Genomic DNA, 14,032 nt, shown 5'->3' with positions numbered 1-14,032 from the left:
CATTTCAAAACATGACAATTCAGGATCTTATATGATCCAACAAGACTATCAAATCTGGTCTTCAAAATCGATCATGTGCATGTATGATACGATGCACTAAATAAACATCCATCATACAAACAAATCGATTTCTCCCTGTCCAAGTATACTCCCTACGTCCCTAAATATCTATCATTTTTGTTTTTCGAGAAACAACTTTAACTAAATATATATTAAAAGATATTAATATTTACGGTACATAATTAGTATAATTGGAAAGATCTTTGAATCTAGTTTTTTAATAAATTTATTTGGAGATATAAATGTTGCACGTATTTTCTACAAATCAAGTCAAACTTGTGGCACGCACACCAACAACGATAGTTATTTAGGGACGGAGGGAGTATGCCATAATGCATGTAGTGGCTTAAGTGTCAACACATATCGATTCATGGTTTTTCATGATCCCATAAGACTACATTGGTCTGTGCGGCAAACTATCGTGTATACGCAATACAATGAACTATGAACTAAAGAAATATATCGGTCTGACACGCATACGTGTCGTGATGCATGTAGTGGCTTAAAATGCACACATGCCCAAATAATAAATAAGTTATTGATACTTAGCGCCATGTCATGGCCTAAACAAATAACAAGATATTTGTAAAAGGGTGCATGAATCAAAAGACATGCATATCATGATTTGGTAAAAAGCTAACCGTTAGCAAACAACCACATAGGGAGTATATATAAACTCCTCACCAAATGAAATAGTGTCATGCTTAAAGAAATGACAATTGTCAAGTTTAAACATATGCATGCATCCGTCCATGGCCATAAGAGCCAAGCTCTCTTCTCTCTCCTCTCTTCTCTCCTCCACATCAGCAAAAACTAGCTTGGCTATAAGCCCATTATTGTAGCTGCTCTAAGACTGAAAACTTTATTTTCTTTTCTAGTTTGTAATAGCCCGCCATGTGATGAAATCTTTCTTTTTTCATGTAGCATGTTGGAACTCTTAATCAGGGGTGTTCTCTTCGAAGATGTAATTAACATAATTTTTATGCAAATATAAGAATTATGGAAGTATGGACTCGCAATACCTGTTATTTTACTCTTGTCCCAACTAAATTAAACCAAAACCAAATTTGTCTCTACTGACGCGGAGGCAGGTCATAGCCGCCCGTTTACTCGCCATCAGTATTGTCCATGCCTGCCCTAGGAAGTGAAATAAATGGTTACCTTTAGCTGAGTATTGGTACAACACATCATTTCATTTAGTTATGGGACATACTCCATTTGAGGTATTGTATGGTCATCCTCCTAGACACCTGGGCATTCCTGATCCAAGTGCAGTTACTGTCAAGGATTTGTCCAGGTTGTTAATGGAAAGAAATCTACTCCATTAGTTGATTCAGCAACAGTTCCAGCGAACTCAGCAAAGGATGAAGACCCAGGCTGATAAAAACAGAATAGAGAGAGAGTTTCAAGTTGGGGCATGGTTTATTTAAATCTATAGCCTCACACTCAATCTTCAGTAGCATTTCGAAGCAACCACAAACTCTTTCAGATTCTTTGGCTCATACAAAATTCTAGAAAGGATGGGCTCTGTGGCTTACACGTTGGATATGTCAGCAACTACTCAAATTTATCCTGTTGTCCAAGTATCCCAGTTGAAGAAGCATGTTCCTCCGGCTGAAGTTATTGGGTCCTTGGAAGCAGTTGCTACTGACCCAACTGCTGAAGTTCTTCCCTTGCGGATGTTGTCTGTCAACATGATCCAGGAAGGTGGAGCTCTGAAGAAGCGTTGTATTGGTGCAATGGACTGCAAAACCGGTGTCCATGTCCGCCTGAGAAGATGATCAGGATATGAAGCATCGTTACTCCACAGCTTGGTGACAAGCTGTTGCTAAAGCCGGGGGCAATGTCAGGCACCGACTGACTGAAGAGAAGAAGTTCGAGTGTGGCTGAAGCATAGGAGTTTGGGTTGGCATGGAGTTGTTGGTGCTGGGCTTGCCCTAGTTAGGCGTAGGGGCTCGGCCCATGCTGGGGAAGCGGTGCTGGCAAATTAAGTCAGCTATAATAACATAAACGGTTATCGCATAACAGAAATACAATTTCCCCTCCTAAACGCTTTGGTTGAGCTGTTCTTCCCCAAATCTTCCTTCTTGTTCACTCATATCCTAGACAGAGAGTTGGGATTTGAATTCGATGGCTTGTTTTATTCGATCGTTCGTTCACGGAAAGGTATATATATCCGTTGCTTACAAGGCCATTTTTAGTAGGAGTGTCATTAGGGTTTCATTTGTATTGAATATAAGTTGTTACATAATCATTTTTTTATGATGTGACAAAGTAAACGAAATGTCTATGAAACCATAGAATGTTCTATTGAGAGTGGCCATGTTTCATTTCATTTATTATGATATGGCAATTTTAAAAACAATGGCATGAAACTTTCTATCAAGACTGGTCTATCTAACAGTTAACACGTTGAATTCGGTAGAGATGGTCAATGGTACATGGCACTGCGCGGACCGGAGGATTTCATTTCACTTGATTCGGGAAGGAGAACGCACCACGCATACACATGCCACCATGCCACGCGGGGTGGTAGGAGCCGCCTGCCGCAAGCCTGCTAATGGGGCTAAACCCGCCCCTAACCCCAGCGGCGGGGTCCGAAAGGCAGTAGACTAATAGTAGGAGACGATGACAACGTGCTTGACTGTTTGTGTGCGTGTGCTGCTCCCAAACGGAATCGTATCCGTGCTTTCATAAACAACGATCCATCTCCCCCTGACAGGGCAGTGAGTACCATCAAATAACCATCTCAAATCATAAAGTTCGATCTCGTCAATAAGATTGAGCCAGGAGGAACGGAAAATTGTTGATGCAACGATAGGCTCATCTCTGCTAGGTTAGATATTTTGGTTTTATTGTCACAAGACATGTAAACGACAAAAAAGGAAAAAAAATAAAATGGAAAAAAAAGAACGGACCTTCCTTCTATCAGAATTTGAATAAATAGATCGAGCTACATGCCATACCCTAGAAACCCTACAGGTAGAACATGCTCGAACATATATCTCTTGTGCCTCTCAAAATGTCACGACAGCAACTCATGCACACAGCTGGTATCCGCGTGCCTGGATCAGACCACAAGCATTGCATGGCCTCTCTGGTGTTGCACACACAACAGGACCACCTTCCACAAGAGTTGACTAGGGGATGGATCAGTAGCTATTTGGCCACATATGGTTAGCCTGAGCAGAGCCACTTAGGTTACTGTCGCTAGGGTTTCGGTGTTCAGGGCCCAGGCCTGGCTGTGACTGCCCAAGCGCGGAGCCAAATTGTGAAGGTAGCTGGCCCTGCCGAAGGCCGGCCGCCTGATGACTCTGCCCTTGATAGCCATACATGGTACTTGCTGCAAGTGGGGGCATCCCTCGTGAACCAGCACCATGCATCCACATTGCAGGGTTCTCATTCTGTCAGCAGCAGACGAAAAGTTAGTGATCATATAATTTGCCAACCTCATATGCAAAACACAGGCGCCATATAGTTTACCTGCTGAAGAGAAATAAACTGATTTCCATCTTTGAAATGTGAAGGGACCGTCCCATCAAACCCAAGAGTTGTGGTTGCTGATGTTGTGCTTTGGTTCAGAGGAAAATTTCCAGGCATGTTGTTTGCAGTTCCAAAGCCTCCAACATAGCTTGAGAGCAAAGAGCCTGGCTGTGGTAAGCTAGCAAGGGCAATGTTGCTTTTGTACTGTGGTAGAGGGTATTTCACACTTGAGTTGGGAACTGCGGCTGCTGCTTGGTGGAACAAGCCACTGTTCATGTACGGTTGCTGAAAAGCAGCAGGTGGGAGATATGCATAGCTTGGTGGAAGAGATGGATAGCCAATCATGCTTGCGTATCCAAGGGGAAGGGTTGCTTGAGCATAGGGATGAAGAAGATGCTGAGGGAGTGGAGGCCCTGAAGCAATGCTGGTGCTTGGCTGAGATTGAGTCAACTGAGGGTTGGGTAAACCAACTGGATTGGCATTCTGCAAGAATCAAACACACAATAAGAATTGTGCCATGTATATATCAGATAAGAAAAATATAAACTAGGAAAAGTGACTACCAAGTTTTAAGTGGAAATAAGATGAAAGTAACGTTTTGGCACAACTGGCATGGATCAATCACTAAAGTAGTCAGTAGCAGAATCTTCACTGGAATTAAAAAAAGGTGTAGTAGTGTACACTATAGAGTGTTAGAATTCTTCTTTTAAAAAAAATAGAGATGGAAATCAGAGAAAACACAACAGATGCCTAAAGATGAAACTTAAGTCCCTCCAAAGCTCAAACTGGAGACCATGGTAGTTCCAGTTTCCACAATAATAAGAGACTAAAAAAGAAGTTCAATGTAGCCGGGTTCATTATCAGGATTTGTCCAAATATAAATCACATTTGAGGACTGCTAGTTTACTACCCAGCTTGCTCATGGTGACTTGGTGCAGTTAGCATAAACCAAATCACAATCTAGCAGGTTAACAAGGAAGTTTATCATTCTTGAAGATTTCATGTTCTTAACATTCATCATTTACATGTAACATGATAAGCTAAAAACAATCACAAACAAATAGCAAGATAATAAAATATTATGCATCACTTCCTCATCTTTCACCACAAACTGCAAAGGAAGTTTATCATTCTAGCAGGTTCCACATTCTTAACACTTATCATTTACATGTAACATGGTAAGTTCAAATATTAGGAAATAATCACAATCAGATAGCAACATAACACAATCTTATGCATCGTCTCCTCGTATTTCACCATAAACTGCAAATGTTCCACCAATGCAAACCTTAGGACTATTGACAACCTATACAACAGACAAAAAGGCTCGTTGTCTAAACTCTAAAGCAAACATGGCGAACAGGCGGCTTATCAGCTAGAATCTAAAGTATTTTTCTCTCACAACAAAACAGCTTCAGCCGGCTTTAATACCAGCCAAACAGTATTTTCTCTCACAACCATGCTACAAGTGAAATATATGCTGCCCTTTCAAGACCGTAATTACAGCAGATCAGATTACCTAGCAACATCAAGTACCTATAGGTAACATAACCAACAAGACAGTACCTACGAAGTTGGAAAGAAAGGGAGAAATACATTTTTGCTTCACTGGAAAGCACAGATGGAGTCGAAATTGCATGATTCAGTGAAATGTTCATACCTCTTGGGGCTGCATAGAAACAGTTGCATTGTTCATGGATGATGACATTGTACCATGCATCATAGGAGGATTAGTGAGCAATAGTGAGAATGCTGGATCAAATTCGCGCAATGGTGGAATTGCTGGTGGCAGGAGACCATTTTGTATTTGCTGCAGACACATACAATAAAAAACAGCTGTTAGTTGCTGACACACAACAATAAAACAGCTGTTAGTGGCAGACACACACAACAATAAAACAGCTGTTAGTGGCAGACACACACAACAATAAAACAGCTGTTAGTTGCAGACACACGATAATAAAACAGCTGTTAGTAAAGAACATTAATGCAAAGTAAACAAATTAATAATAGTACATGAACTGCAAAAGGGAAAATCAGGTACACACTTCTTTTTTTTCAAAGAGCTGGTGTGCCTTCAAATAGTAAAAATAAGCGAGCTATGCCAACCTTTTATGAGGTTTCCCTCCCACAGACGAGTCAAAGAGTTAGATGTAAAGTATAACAGTATATAAGCAAAATAGCAACCGCGACACTTAATTTGCGTATACACAGCATAGAAATTTGCGACATATCACTGCAATTAGAACTAGGATGACACATGGGTATGTACCATGAAGCTTGAGAGAGGAGAAATGTTCTGGAATTGTCGGTTTTCCTGTAGATAACTCTGTGGAGCAGAATCTTGCAGCGCTGCACTTGAAGTTGCATAATCTGGGGTTGATGATAGGTTGTATTCAGTATTGCTCGTGACATCCAGGAAATTGGTTGTAGTGACTTCAGATTGCTGTACTGATGTAATATCAAGATTCTCCACATTGCTGTTTGCCACAGAAGTAACATATTCATTAGCAGAAGGAGCTAATGTCACCTTGCTTTCATCGTCATGGATTCTGAAAATAAAGGGCGTATAAGAGCTACATGATAAAAATGGGGTGAAGAAAATAAAAGAAAAGGAAGGAACATACCTGCCATCTGATTGGTCAATTGAATCATCATCAGGAACTGTCGCAACATCCCCATGACTATCAAGAGGTTTTGTTGTCAAGGATGCATCAAGTGTTCCAGACACAAAACTACCAAACGTCAAGTGTGCACAATCAGCGTTTGAAACCTGAAGATGATCAGGGATTATTACAGCCGGATTATCATCGGACAATTTTGGTCCCTCATGCAGAGTCAAATGGTCAAATTGTGTTGTCGTTGTAGACACATCTCCATTCAGATCTGCCATCAAAGAGGTAAACGGTAATTACAAAATGAGAAACTTGATGGACACCTTCAGGAACACCGATCTCACACCGTAACACAATAGATGGCCCATCATCCCATTTTATTAGTTAAAAAGGGGCATAATATAACAGGTAAAGTAGTAAAAGGGTGGCCACATAGGGGTGTGAATGTGTGATAGCCACATAGGGGTGCGGATGTGTGATAGCCACATAGGGGTGCGAATGTGTGATAGCCACATAGGGGTGAATATGTGATAGGCACATAGAGGTGTGAATGTGTGATAGCCACATAGGAAACAAAAAAGATACATAATAAACAAAATAAAGCATTTACAACTTAATTTACTTGTTACTAAGTAGGGTTGTCAGAATCATATAAGCTGAACAACAACATGCAGAAATACAGGCAAGACAAACAATGCCCATTTTGACTTACTTTGGTTGTGCTCAAATGAAAGGCCATTGAGCTGAAAGTCATCGGTTTTCTCTATCGAGCCTTCATCCAGATGACTGGCAACTTCATTATACTCTGATTGTATATCTTTACCAGAAGCAGAAACTTGTCCAGGAGTTGTCAAGCTTTCTGTACTGCCCTCTTCCAAATTTGTGTCGTTTTCAATGTCATCTTCATTGGCATCTGGCATTGATGAACCTTGTGCGTTAGCACTCATGGAAGGGGCTTCAACATCTGTTCCCTCTGCTGAAGGTAACAAATCAAGTGAGGAAGAATCTTTAGGTACAGAGTGCACCTCAACAGCACCATTTGGCAATTTATCTGCTGCACCATGGCCTACTTCTGATGCAAAAACAGTTTTGTTGTATTCCTTGGGTGCAAGATTTGGTGTATTGGAAATGACTGAATCACCAATGGCTGGCATGGCAGTGCTACTTGCAACAGATCTGCTCCCAACCTTAGCTTGAGGCCTGCCCATCTTCACTATTTCAGCCATGGAAGGGCGACCTGGAATACCACCCCAACCATGCTGCACTTGAGATGGAGGCTGAGAAGTGGTGTTCTTAGCATCAGCCTGGGCAACATTGCTGCAAACATAATAAGCCTAAAGGAATTAGGAAGTCTTGAAGCTACATTTACAAATTACCAGATAAAGTGAACACATTTAATTCGCATGAGTGAAACTATACATTGTCGAAATTTAAAGACACTGCCAGTTTGCCCTGGAAAATGGTTATGGTTAATGAATAATATAAACAGTTAAGAATACAGAACAGATGATGCAAAAATGAAGAAAGCAAAGTATATGAAACTCTGAGGCTGCAAATGATGATATCTTCATAGTATTCAAGCTAGAAATTATCAGGCCCTTCAATGCCATAACAAGTTACTTGTAGAGAAGGACATCAGAACGATATCAAATAAACTTTTTCTACCATTCCTTTCTCGAGCATTATGTTAGTGGAACATAACAAAAATATAATGGCACTTAACCTACGTTTAGTGATGAAGCTACTACCGTAATTTTTGTATGACAGAATAAATGCCTCACCTGTACGCATTCTAGGATGACAAGTAAAAAAAAAACAACAATTACGTTCTGGTTTGTCAAAAACTACTCCACTCTGCTCTGTAGAACCTATATTTGACTTATATGATCTGTGTTATCCACCTTTGAACATGTGTTTTGTGAAGAGAACACTAGAAATGGACTATAGCCATTAAGATCAAAGGTAGAATAGGAAACCAGCCAAAACGTCTATTTCGTTTCTGTTGTACTTCAGTTATCAAAAAGACCAATGGACAAATGATGCAAAAAACAATAAATAAGTACAAGGGAATAACTAAAACTAATGCAACAGTTTCAACAACTACAATACCAGTCTGGAGTAAGTTGGGTAAGACTAGCTATGAAACCCAAAACGAGTTACAAATCACAAGAAAGAGAAACAAATAAAGAAAAGGGCAACAGTAAGATATGAGAGAAGACATTGACTTGAAACGATGAAAACAACAAACATTAACAAAACAATCAACATATAGCTAAGAATCCTATATGGAACCAATAAGTAGCACATACCCAGTAGCAGAAAATGTTTCTGTAGTGTCACTTGTCTTGACATCCAAGGCTGCTGAATTTAGTGGAGCATGTAACTCTGGTTCCTTCTTGACAGGACCTTTGAAACCGCCTGTAGAGTCTGCTGACATGAAGAGGGAAAAAACAAAATGCGAGCACCAGTTAGAATGAGGAAACTACAAACCATACATTGTTATAACACAAACTACAAAATGCAGAATGCTACCTCGCCCACTTCGATCTGAACCAGCCTTATATCCTCGATATAAAGATTTCTGGAATGGTCGAGGCCTTGTTTCCTGATTAACTTTAGTCTACAGATAAGAGAGAGTTTGTCAGGGGAATAATAGACAACCTGGAGACATGGATTGACTCAGATCAAAATGCCAAGATGCACTAAAGATCACAGAAAAGGGTCTTTGAGTGTATTAACATAGTACCCAAAGAAAGGCATATTAATGCATGAATCTATTTCAAAGCAAGTACAATGGAATGCAACTGCTAAGTTAACAGTAGTATGCTGATTCTTCATCAAGCAAGAATGACACCATACAGCAACACGACATATCAGCCAGTCCATAGCATGGGAGGAACCTAAGTCTCCTATGCAGTAAAAAGGAAAATCTCACAAACAACGAAGGATGGAAAAGCAAATGGTGAACCTACAATCAATGCAAGCTTGCATAATCAATGACCCTATACTCACATTGCTTGCAGTGAAAAGGAAACTCTCAAACAAAAATCAAAGGACGAAAAGCAAACAATGAACCTATAGAAAAGCTGGGGATATAAGGAATTCATGCATCTACTAACCTCCTTTTTCTTATCCCGCTTTCTTCTCACTTCATGAAAAGTATCTGGATAGACATGAATAAAAAAAAAGAGTTAGATTAATCATAAGCAAATCCCCGCAAAAAAAAACATAAGCAAACATTTAAGATCCCCAATGATCTAGAGATGCTACCCTATGCTTCATTTATTAGGAATACATCAGCCAAATGTAGTGATTTATTTCCAGCAGAGAAAATATCAGATGGCTAAGTATGGATTAGATGGTGCATTTAGAATAGGACAAACAACAAAAAAACGAATGAGCAGGACTAATGGAAGGCTTCCATAACTTGAAGCAACCTTAGGTAACTGGCACCCAAGCATCTCTACACAGAAATTACTGAAAGTTGTACTTTCCAACAAATATATGCTATTTGGTACATATCAATTTACAACAAAATAGATAATGCGCCTATGCCAAGTTATAAACAGATAGCAAACTCAATACCAAGAAAATGGTAAGCAATACATGAGTGAGCTTAAACACATCCTATTGCTAAAAGACATGTTTACGGTAGGCACAGCAGTTATCTGTTTACATGATATCCAATATATGGCAAGGTATCATGATCCTGCAACACAGCTGGATTACAATTGGCTATGAATCAGGACTTATGTAGTAAACTGAACACACACACACCAACACACACACACACACACACACACACACCTATTATTACACCATGCGATGGCACAATCTATTGCAAAAGACACATCCATAAATGCAAGAAAGGGTTTGCTCGTTGGCAAAAATAATGAAGAGTCTATGACAAATTAAAACGTCCCAGCATGCTCCACAGTCACGTTGAACCTAAACTGGCAAGCAAATACAAGTCACGACGTACAGCATCCGCAGAATCGGACCAGATTGGCAAGCAATTCAACAGGAACCGTCCAAAATGTGGGGTTATTACGACTTATACGACACAGACCACGCGTATCTGCGCGGCGCCAAATCACCGCGCGAAGGAAAAAAAAAATCAAACCCTAGCGCTGACGAGCATCGCACGACAACGTCCACGCTAAACAATTGGAGCCCGCGAGGCAAGAGCTAGAGCGAGGGGAGAGAGAGCGAGCGAGTATATACCCTGGGAGATGAGCCTCTCGACGGCTATGTCGGGGTCCATGCCGCAGTCGCAGAGCGTGGCGTAGATCTCGCCCTCCGAGCGGTCGGCCAGGATCCCCTTGAGGCTCTGCACCATCTTCCTGGAGGCGGCCGGGATCGCCGCCGCATCCGCCCCGTCCGGCGCCACGTAGGAGGGCTGCCTCCCGCCGCCGCCACGGCCGCCGCCCCTCATGGCGCTCCCGCTCCCGGTCCCGCCGCCGCAGCCACCACAGGCGCCTCCGCCGCCTCCTCGATCCGGGGCGGCGACGAGCTGCGGTCGCGTCGCCGCTGCGCGCGGTGTGCGGAGCAGCAAAACCCTCGTCGCCGCCGCCTCGCTCCCTCCACACGCACCGTGTATTGCCGCAGCAGCCACGCACGCACCGAGAGAGGGCCGGCCCGTGTACGAGCTCAGCTAATAAACGGGAACGGGGTTTCCTTTCGTGAGGTGCAAAAAAAGAAAAAGAGGAAGACCGCCCCCAGCCCTGCCCTGCCCTGCCCTGCCCTTCCGTCTGTCGGACGCCGTAGCCCGTAGTAGGGTTGTGTTGCGAGCTTGCGGCTCCCAAATCCTGAGCTTAATGCTTCCTGCACCCGGGCTCTCTCCGCCGCGTTTCACCAGTGGCTGACAGACGGGTGCCGTTTATCAAAGGAGTCCTGATTGTTTCCTCTCTCTCACAATTCTTGGTTGCAAAGTACGGGCTAACCGGATTTTCGATCGACACTAGGTATTTGACCGAGCACAGAGTAACCGTTTTCGGTGTCGTGAAGGATGTCGGTAGAAGGTGTGATGTGAGATGTCTCGAATGCTTGTGATGTAGGATGGCTAGCTTTAGTTGGAAGGGCGAGTGAAACAGTCTTTTGGTCCTCTTATCTGTTTGAGTCTATCACACAGGCCTTGCTTGGGTGTATCCAGCAAGGTATAAAGTCATGTAAACCGAGTTTTCAGCTGGCACACAGTATTTGCCCGAGTACAGATAAGCAATAACATTTCCCGTGTTTGTAAACGGTGCTGGTAGAAGGTGTGACGTGCAGCGGGAAGTCGTGACGTGTGATGTCTCGAATGCGGGTAAGAACGCGTGATGCGGGATGGTTGGCTTTAGGTGAAAGGGCGATTGAAACGGTCTTTTGGTTCTCTTATTTGTTCGTGTCTATCACGCGGGCTTTGCGTGGGTGCATCCGGCAAGGTATAAAGTCATGTAAACTGAGTTTTCAGTTGGCACACAGTATTTGGCCAAGTACAGGTAAGCAATAACCATTTCTGGTGTTGTAAACGATGCTAGTAGAAGGCGTGACAGTGCATGCGGGGACGGCGTGATGTATGATATCTCAAATACGGGTAAGAACGCGTGATGTGCGATGGCTGGCTTTAGGTGGAAGGACGAGTGAAATGGTCTTTTGGTTCACTTATCTGTTTGTGTCTATCACGCGGGCCTTGGGTAGGTGTATCCAATAAGGCATGAAGTCATGTACCGGGTTTTCGGTCGGCACACAGTATTTGGCCGAGTACAGATAAGCAATAACCTTTTCGATGTCGTGTACGATGCTGGTAGAAGGCGTGACATGCAGGCAGAAAGGCGTGATGTGTGATGTCTCGAATGCGGGTAATAACTCATGATGTGCGATGGCTGGCTTTAGGTGGAAGGACGAGTGAAACGATCTTTTAATTTGGCTCTCTTATTTGTTGTGTCTATCATGTGGCCTTGCGTAGGTGTATCCAGCTGGGTATAGAGTTATGTAAAGCGGTATAAAGACGTGTAATGTGGTGTAAAGCCACGTAAGGCGTGATACTTTAGATATTTTTGCGTTCACCCAGGTTAAAATGAAAAGACCCACATATTCTAACTCCTCCCTTTCTTTCTCTAATTGCTCTAGAACCTTTTGAAAATCACTATCCTCTTTCCTCATAGATTATTAGAGTGGGATATTACTTCCGTAGATATTATATATGATGCTATCAAAGGAAAATAAAGAAATAGAAGGCTTGTTTTCATACGATTGCTCTGTTCGCTTGGCTGATAAGCCATGGCTGAAATTACTGTTGGCTGATTTGTTGTGAGAGAAAAATATTGTTTGTTGGCTGAGAAAGTACGGCTTATAAGCCAAACGAACAGGGCGGATGTTGCTATGAGAAGCATCTATTTTAAGATAGTCGATATGGTTAGTGATCATGAACAATGCTGGTTGGAAGGCATGACATGAGATGGTTGAAATGCTAGCAGAGAGGTGTGCGGCTAGTGATCACAATAATGATGGTCGGAAGACGTGACCTGAGATGGCTAGAATGTTTGCTGGAAGGCGTGACGTCTGACGTGATATGGCTGAAATACGATAGGAGATGGCTAGAATGCTGGTAGGAGATCATGATGTGAGATGTATGGCTTCAGGTGGAAATGGTAAAAATGAAACAATTTTTTGGTTTTTATTATTTGCTGAGTGCCTATCGTGTGGGTCTCTTGATGTTTTTTTACTCAAAACCCACGTTGAAATGAATGGCTCACAACCTTTATTTTTTTTCCTTAGTGTAGAATCTTCTCTAACCCAGTAGTAGCCTCTCTCGATCAAGGCTCATTATAATAGGCCATACATAAATTGTATCGCTTCAATTTGATATGGTACTACCAAAGGAACAAAAAAAATTTATGTTTTCATATGATGTTACTATAAAAAGCATGCGTAAGATAGTGCTAGTATAGTTAGTGCTCACATATAATCAAAGGAGTTATGCGCATGTTCGTTTGGCTAATAAGTCATGGCTGAAAATACTGTTGGTTGATTTGTTGTGAGAGAAAAATAATGTCCGTTGGCTGAAAAAGTACGACTTATAAGCCAAGTAAATAGGGCGATGGATTGTTTCCAAACCATATATGTCTTAATTATTGGTTGCAACCTTCAATTACTGGGCATCTTGGTCTTTTTATTATAACCAATCTTCCTTTATTTCTTCTGCATTTGAGGCACACAGTATCTTTGACCAAGAACAAGTAAGCCATAACATTTTCGTTGTCACGAACAATGTTAGTAGGGATGTGTGACGTGAGATGGACAAAATACTGGTAGGATGGCGTGATATGAGCTGGCTGGTAGGAAAGCGTGATGTGAGATGGCTGGCCAGGTAGGAAGGGTAAGAGTGAAACAATCTTTTTGGTTATATTATTTGTTGAGTGTCTATCGTGTATTGTTGTATCCTGCTAGGTATAAATCTGCATAACCCGTGAGACTCTTGATGTCTTTTAACTTAGAACACTCGTTGAAACGGATGGGATCCTATTTTTTGTCGCGTAGGCCTTGTGTTGATGTATACAGCCAGGTATAAAGCTGCATAACACGTGAAACTCTTAGTGTTTTTACGCTTAAAATCTGTATTGACACCGATGGGCTCATGAATTCTAGCTTTTACCTTCCTTTTTTCCCTTTGCTTTTGAATATTTCGAGACCCACTCCCTTTCCCTTTGAGACATCCTTTGAATGCAATCGTTTCTATCTTAATATGTACGTGTCGAAGTGAATTAAAATAAATTACACACTACTTTAATATACATGGATTGAGGCAAACAAACTCTGCTGCTCATTACAATCGACCATATAGATGAATTTTGTTACTTGAAACGAACATGGCATTAACAAAAAAAATCTAA

The 14,032-nt window shown here is 41.8% G+C and overlaps 1 protein-coding gene across 1 annotated transcript; it reads right to left on the bottom strand.

The window, feature by feature from the left end:
* Positions 1 to 2,848: 2,848 nt before the first annotated feature.
* On the bottom strand, positions 2,849 to 10,840 carry LOC136516685 (uncharacterized). Its single transcript, XM_066510155.1, has 10 exons — positions 10,383 to 10,840; positions 9,278 to 9,321; positions 8,691 to 8,778; positions 8,468 to 8,585; positions 6,871 to 7,475; positions 6,171 to 6,429; positions 5,816 to 6,095; positions 5,204 to 5,353; positions 3,544 to 4,026; positions 2,849 to 3,464 (listed from the first exon to the last, which is right to left on the bottom strand). The coding sequence occupies exons 1-10, from the start codon at positions 10,591 to 10,593 to the stop codon at positions 3,213 to 3,215; spliced, it is 2,490 nt and encodes an 829-aa protein (XP_066366252.1). The 5' UTR covers positions 10,594 to 10,840; the 3' UTR covers positions 2,849 to 3,212.
* Between the last annotated feature and the right edge of the window lie 3,192 nt (positions 10,841 to 14,032).

This window comes from Miscanthus floridulus, chromosome 17 (assembly GCF_019320115.1).
Source record: "Miscanthus floridulus cultivar M001 chromosome 17, ASM1932011v1, whole genome shotgun sequence".
Classification (NCBI taxonomy): Eukaryota; Viridiplantae; Streptophyta; class Magnoliopsida; order Poales; family Poaceae; genus Miscanthus; species Miscanthus floridulus.
This window is presented reverse-complemented; position numbering and strand designations above follow the sequence as displayed.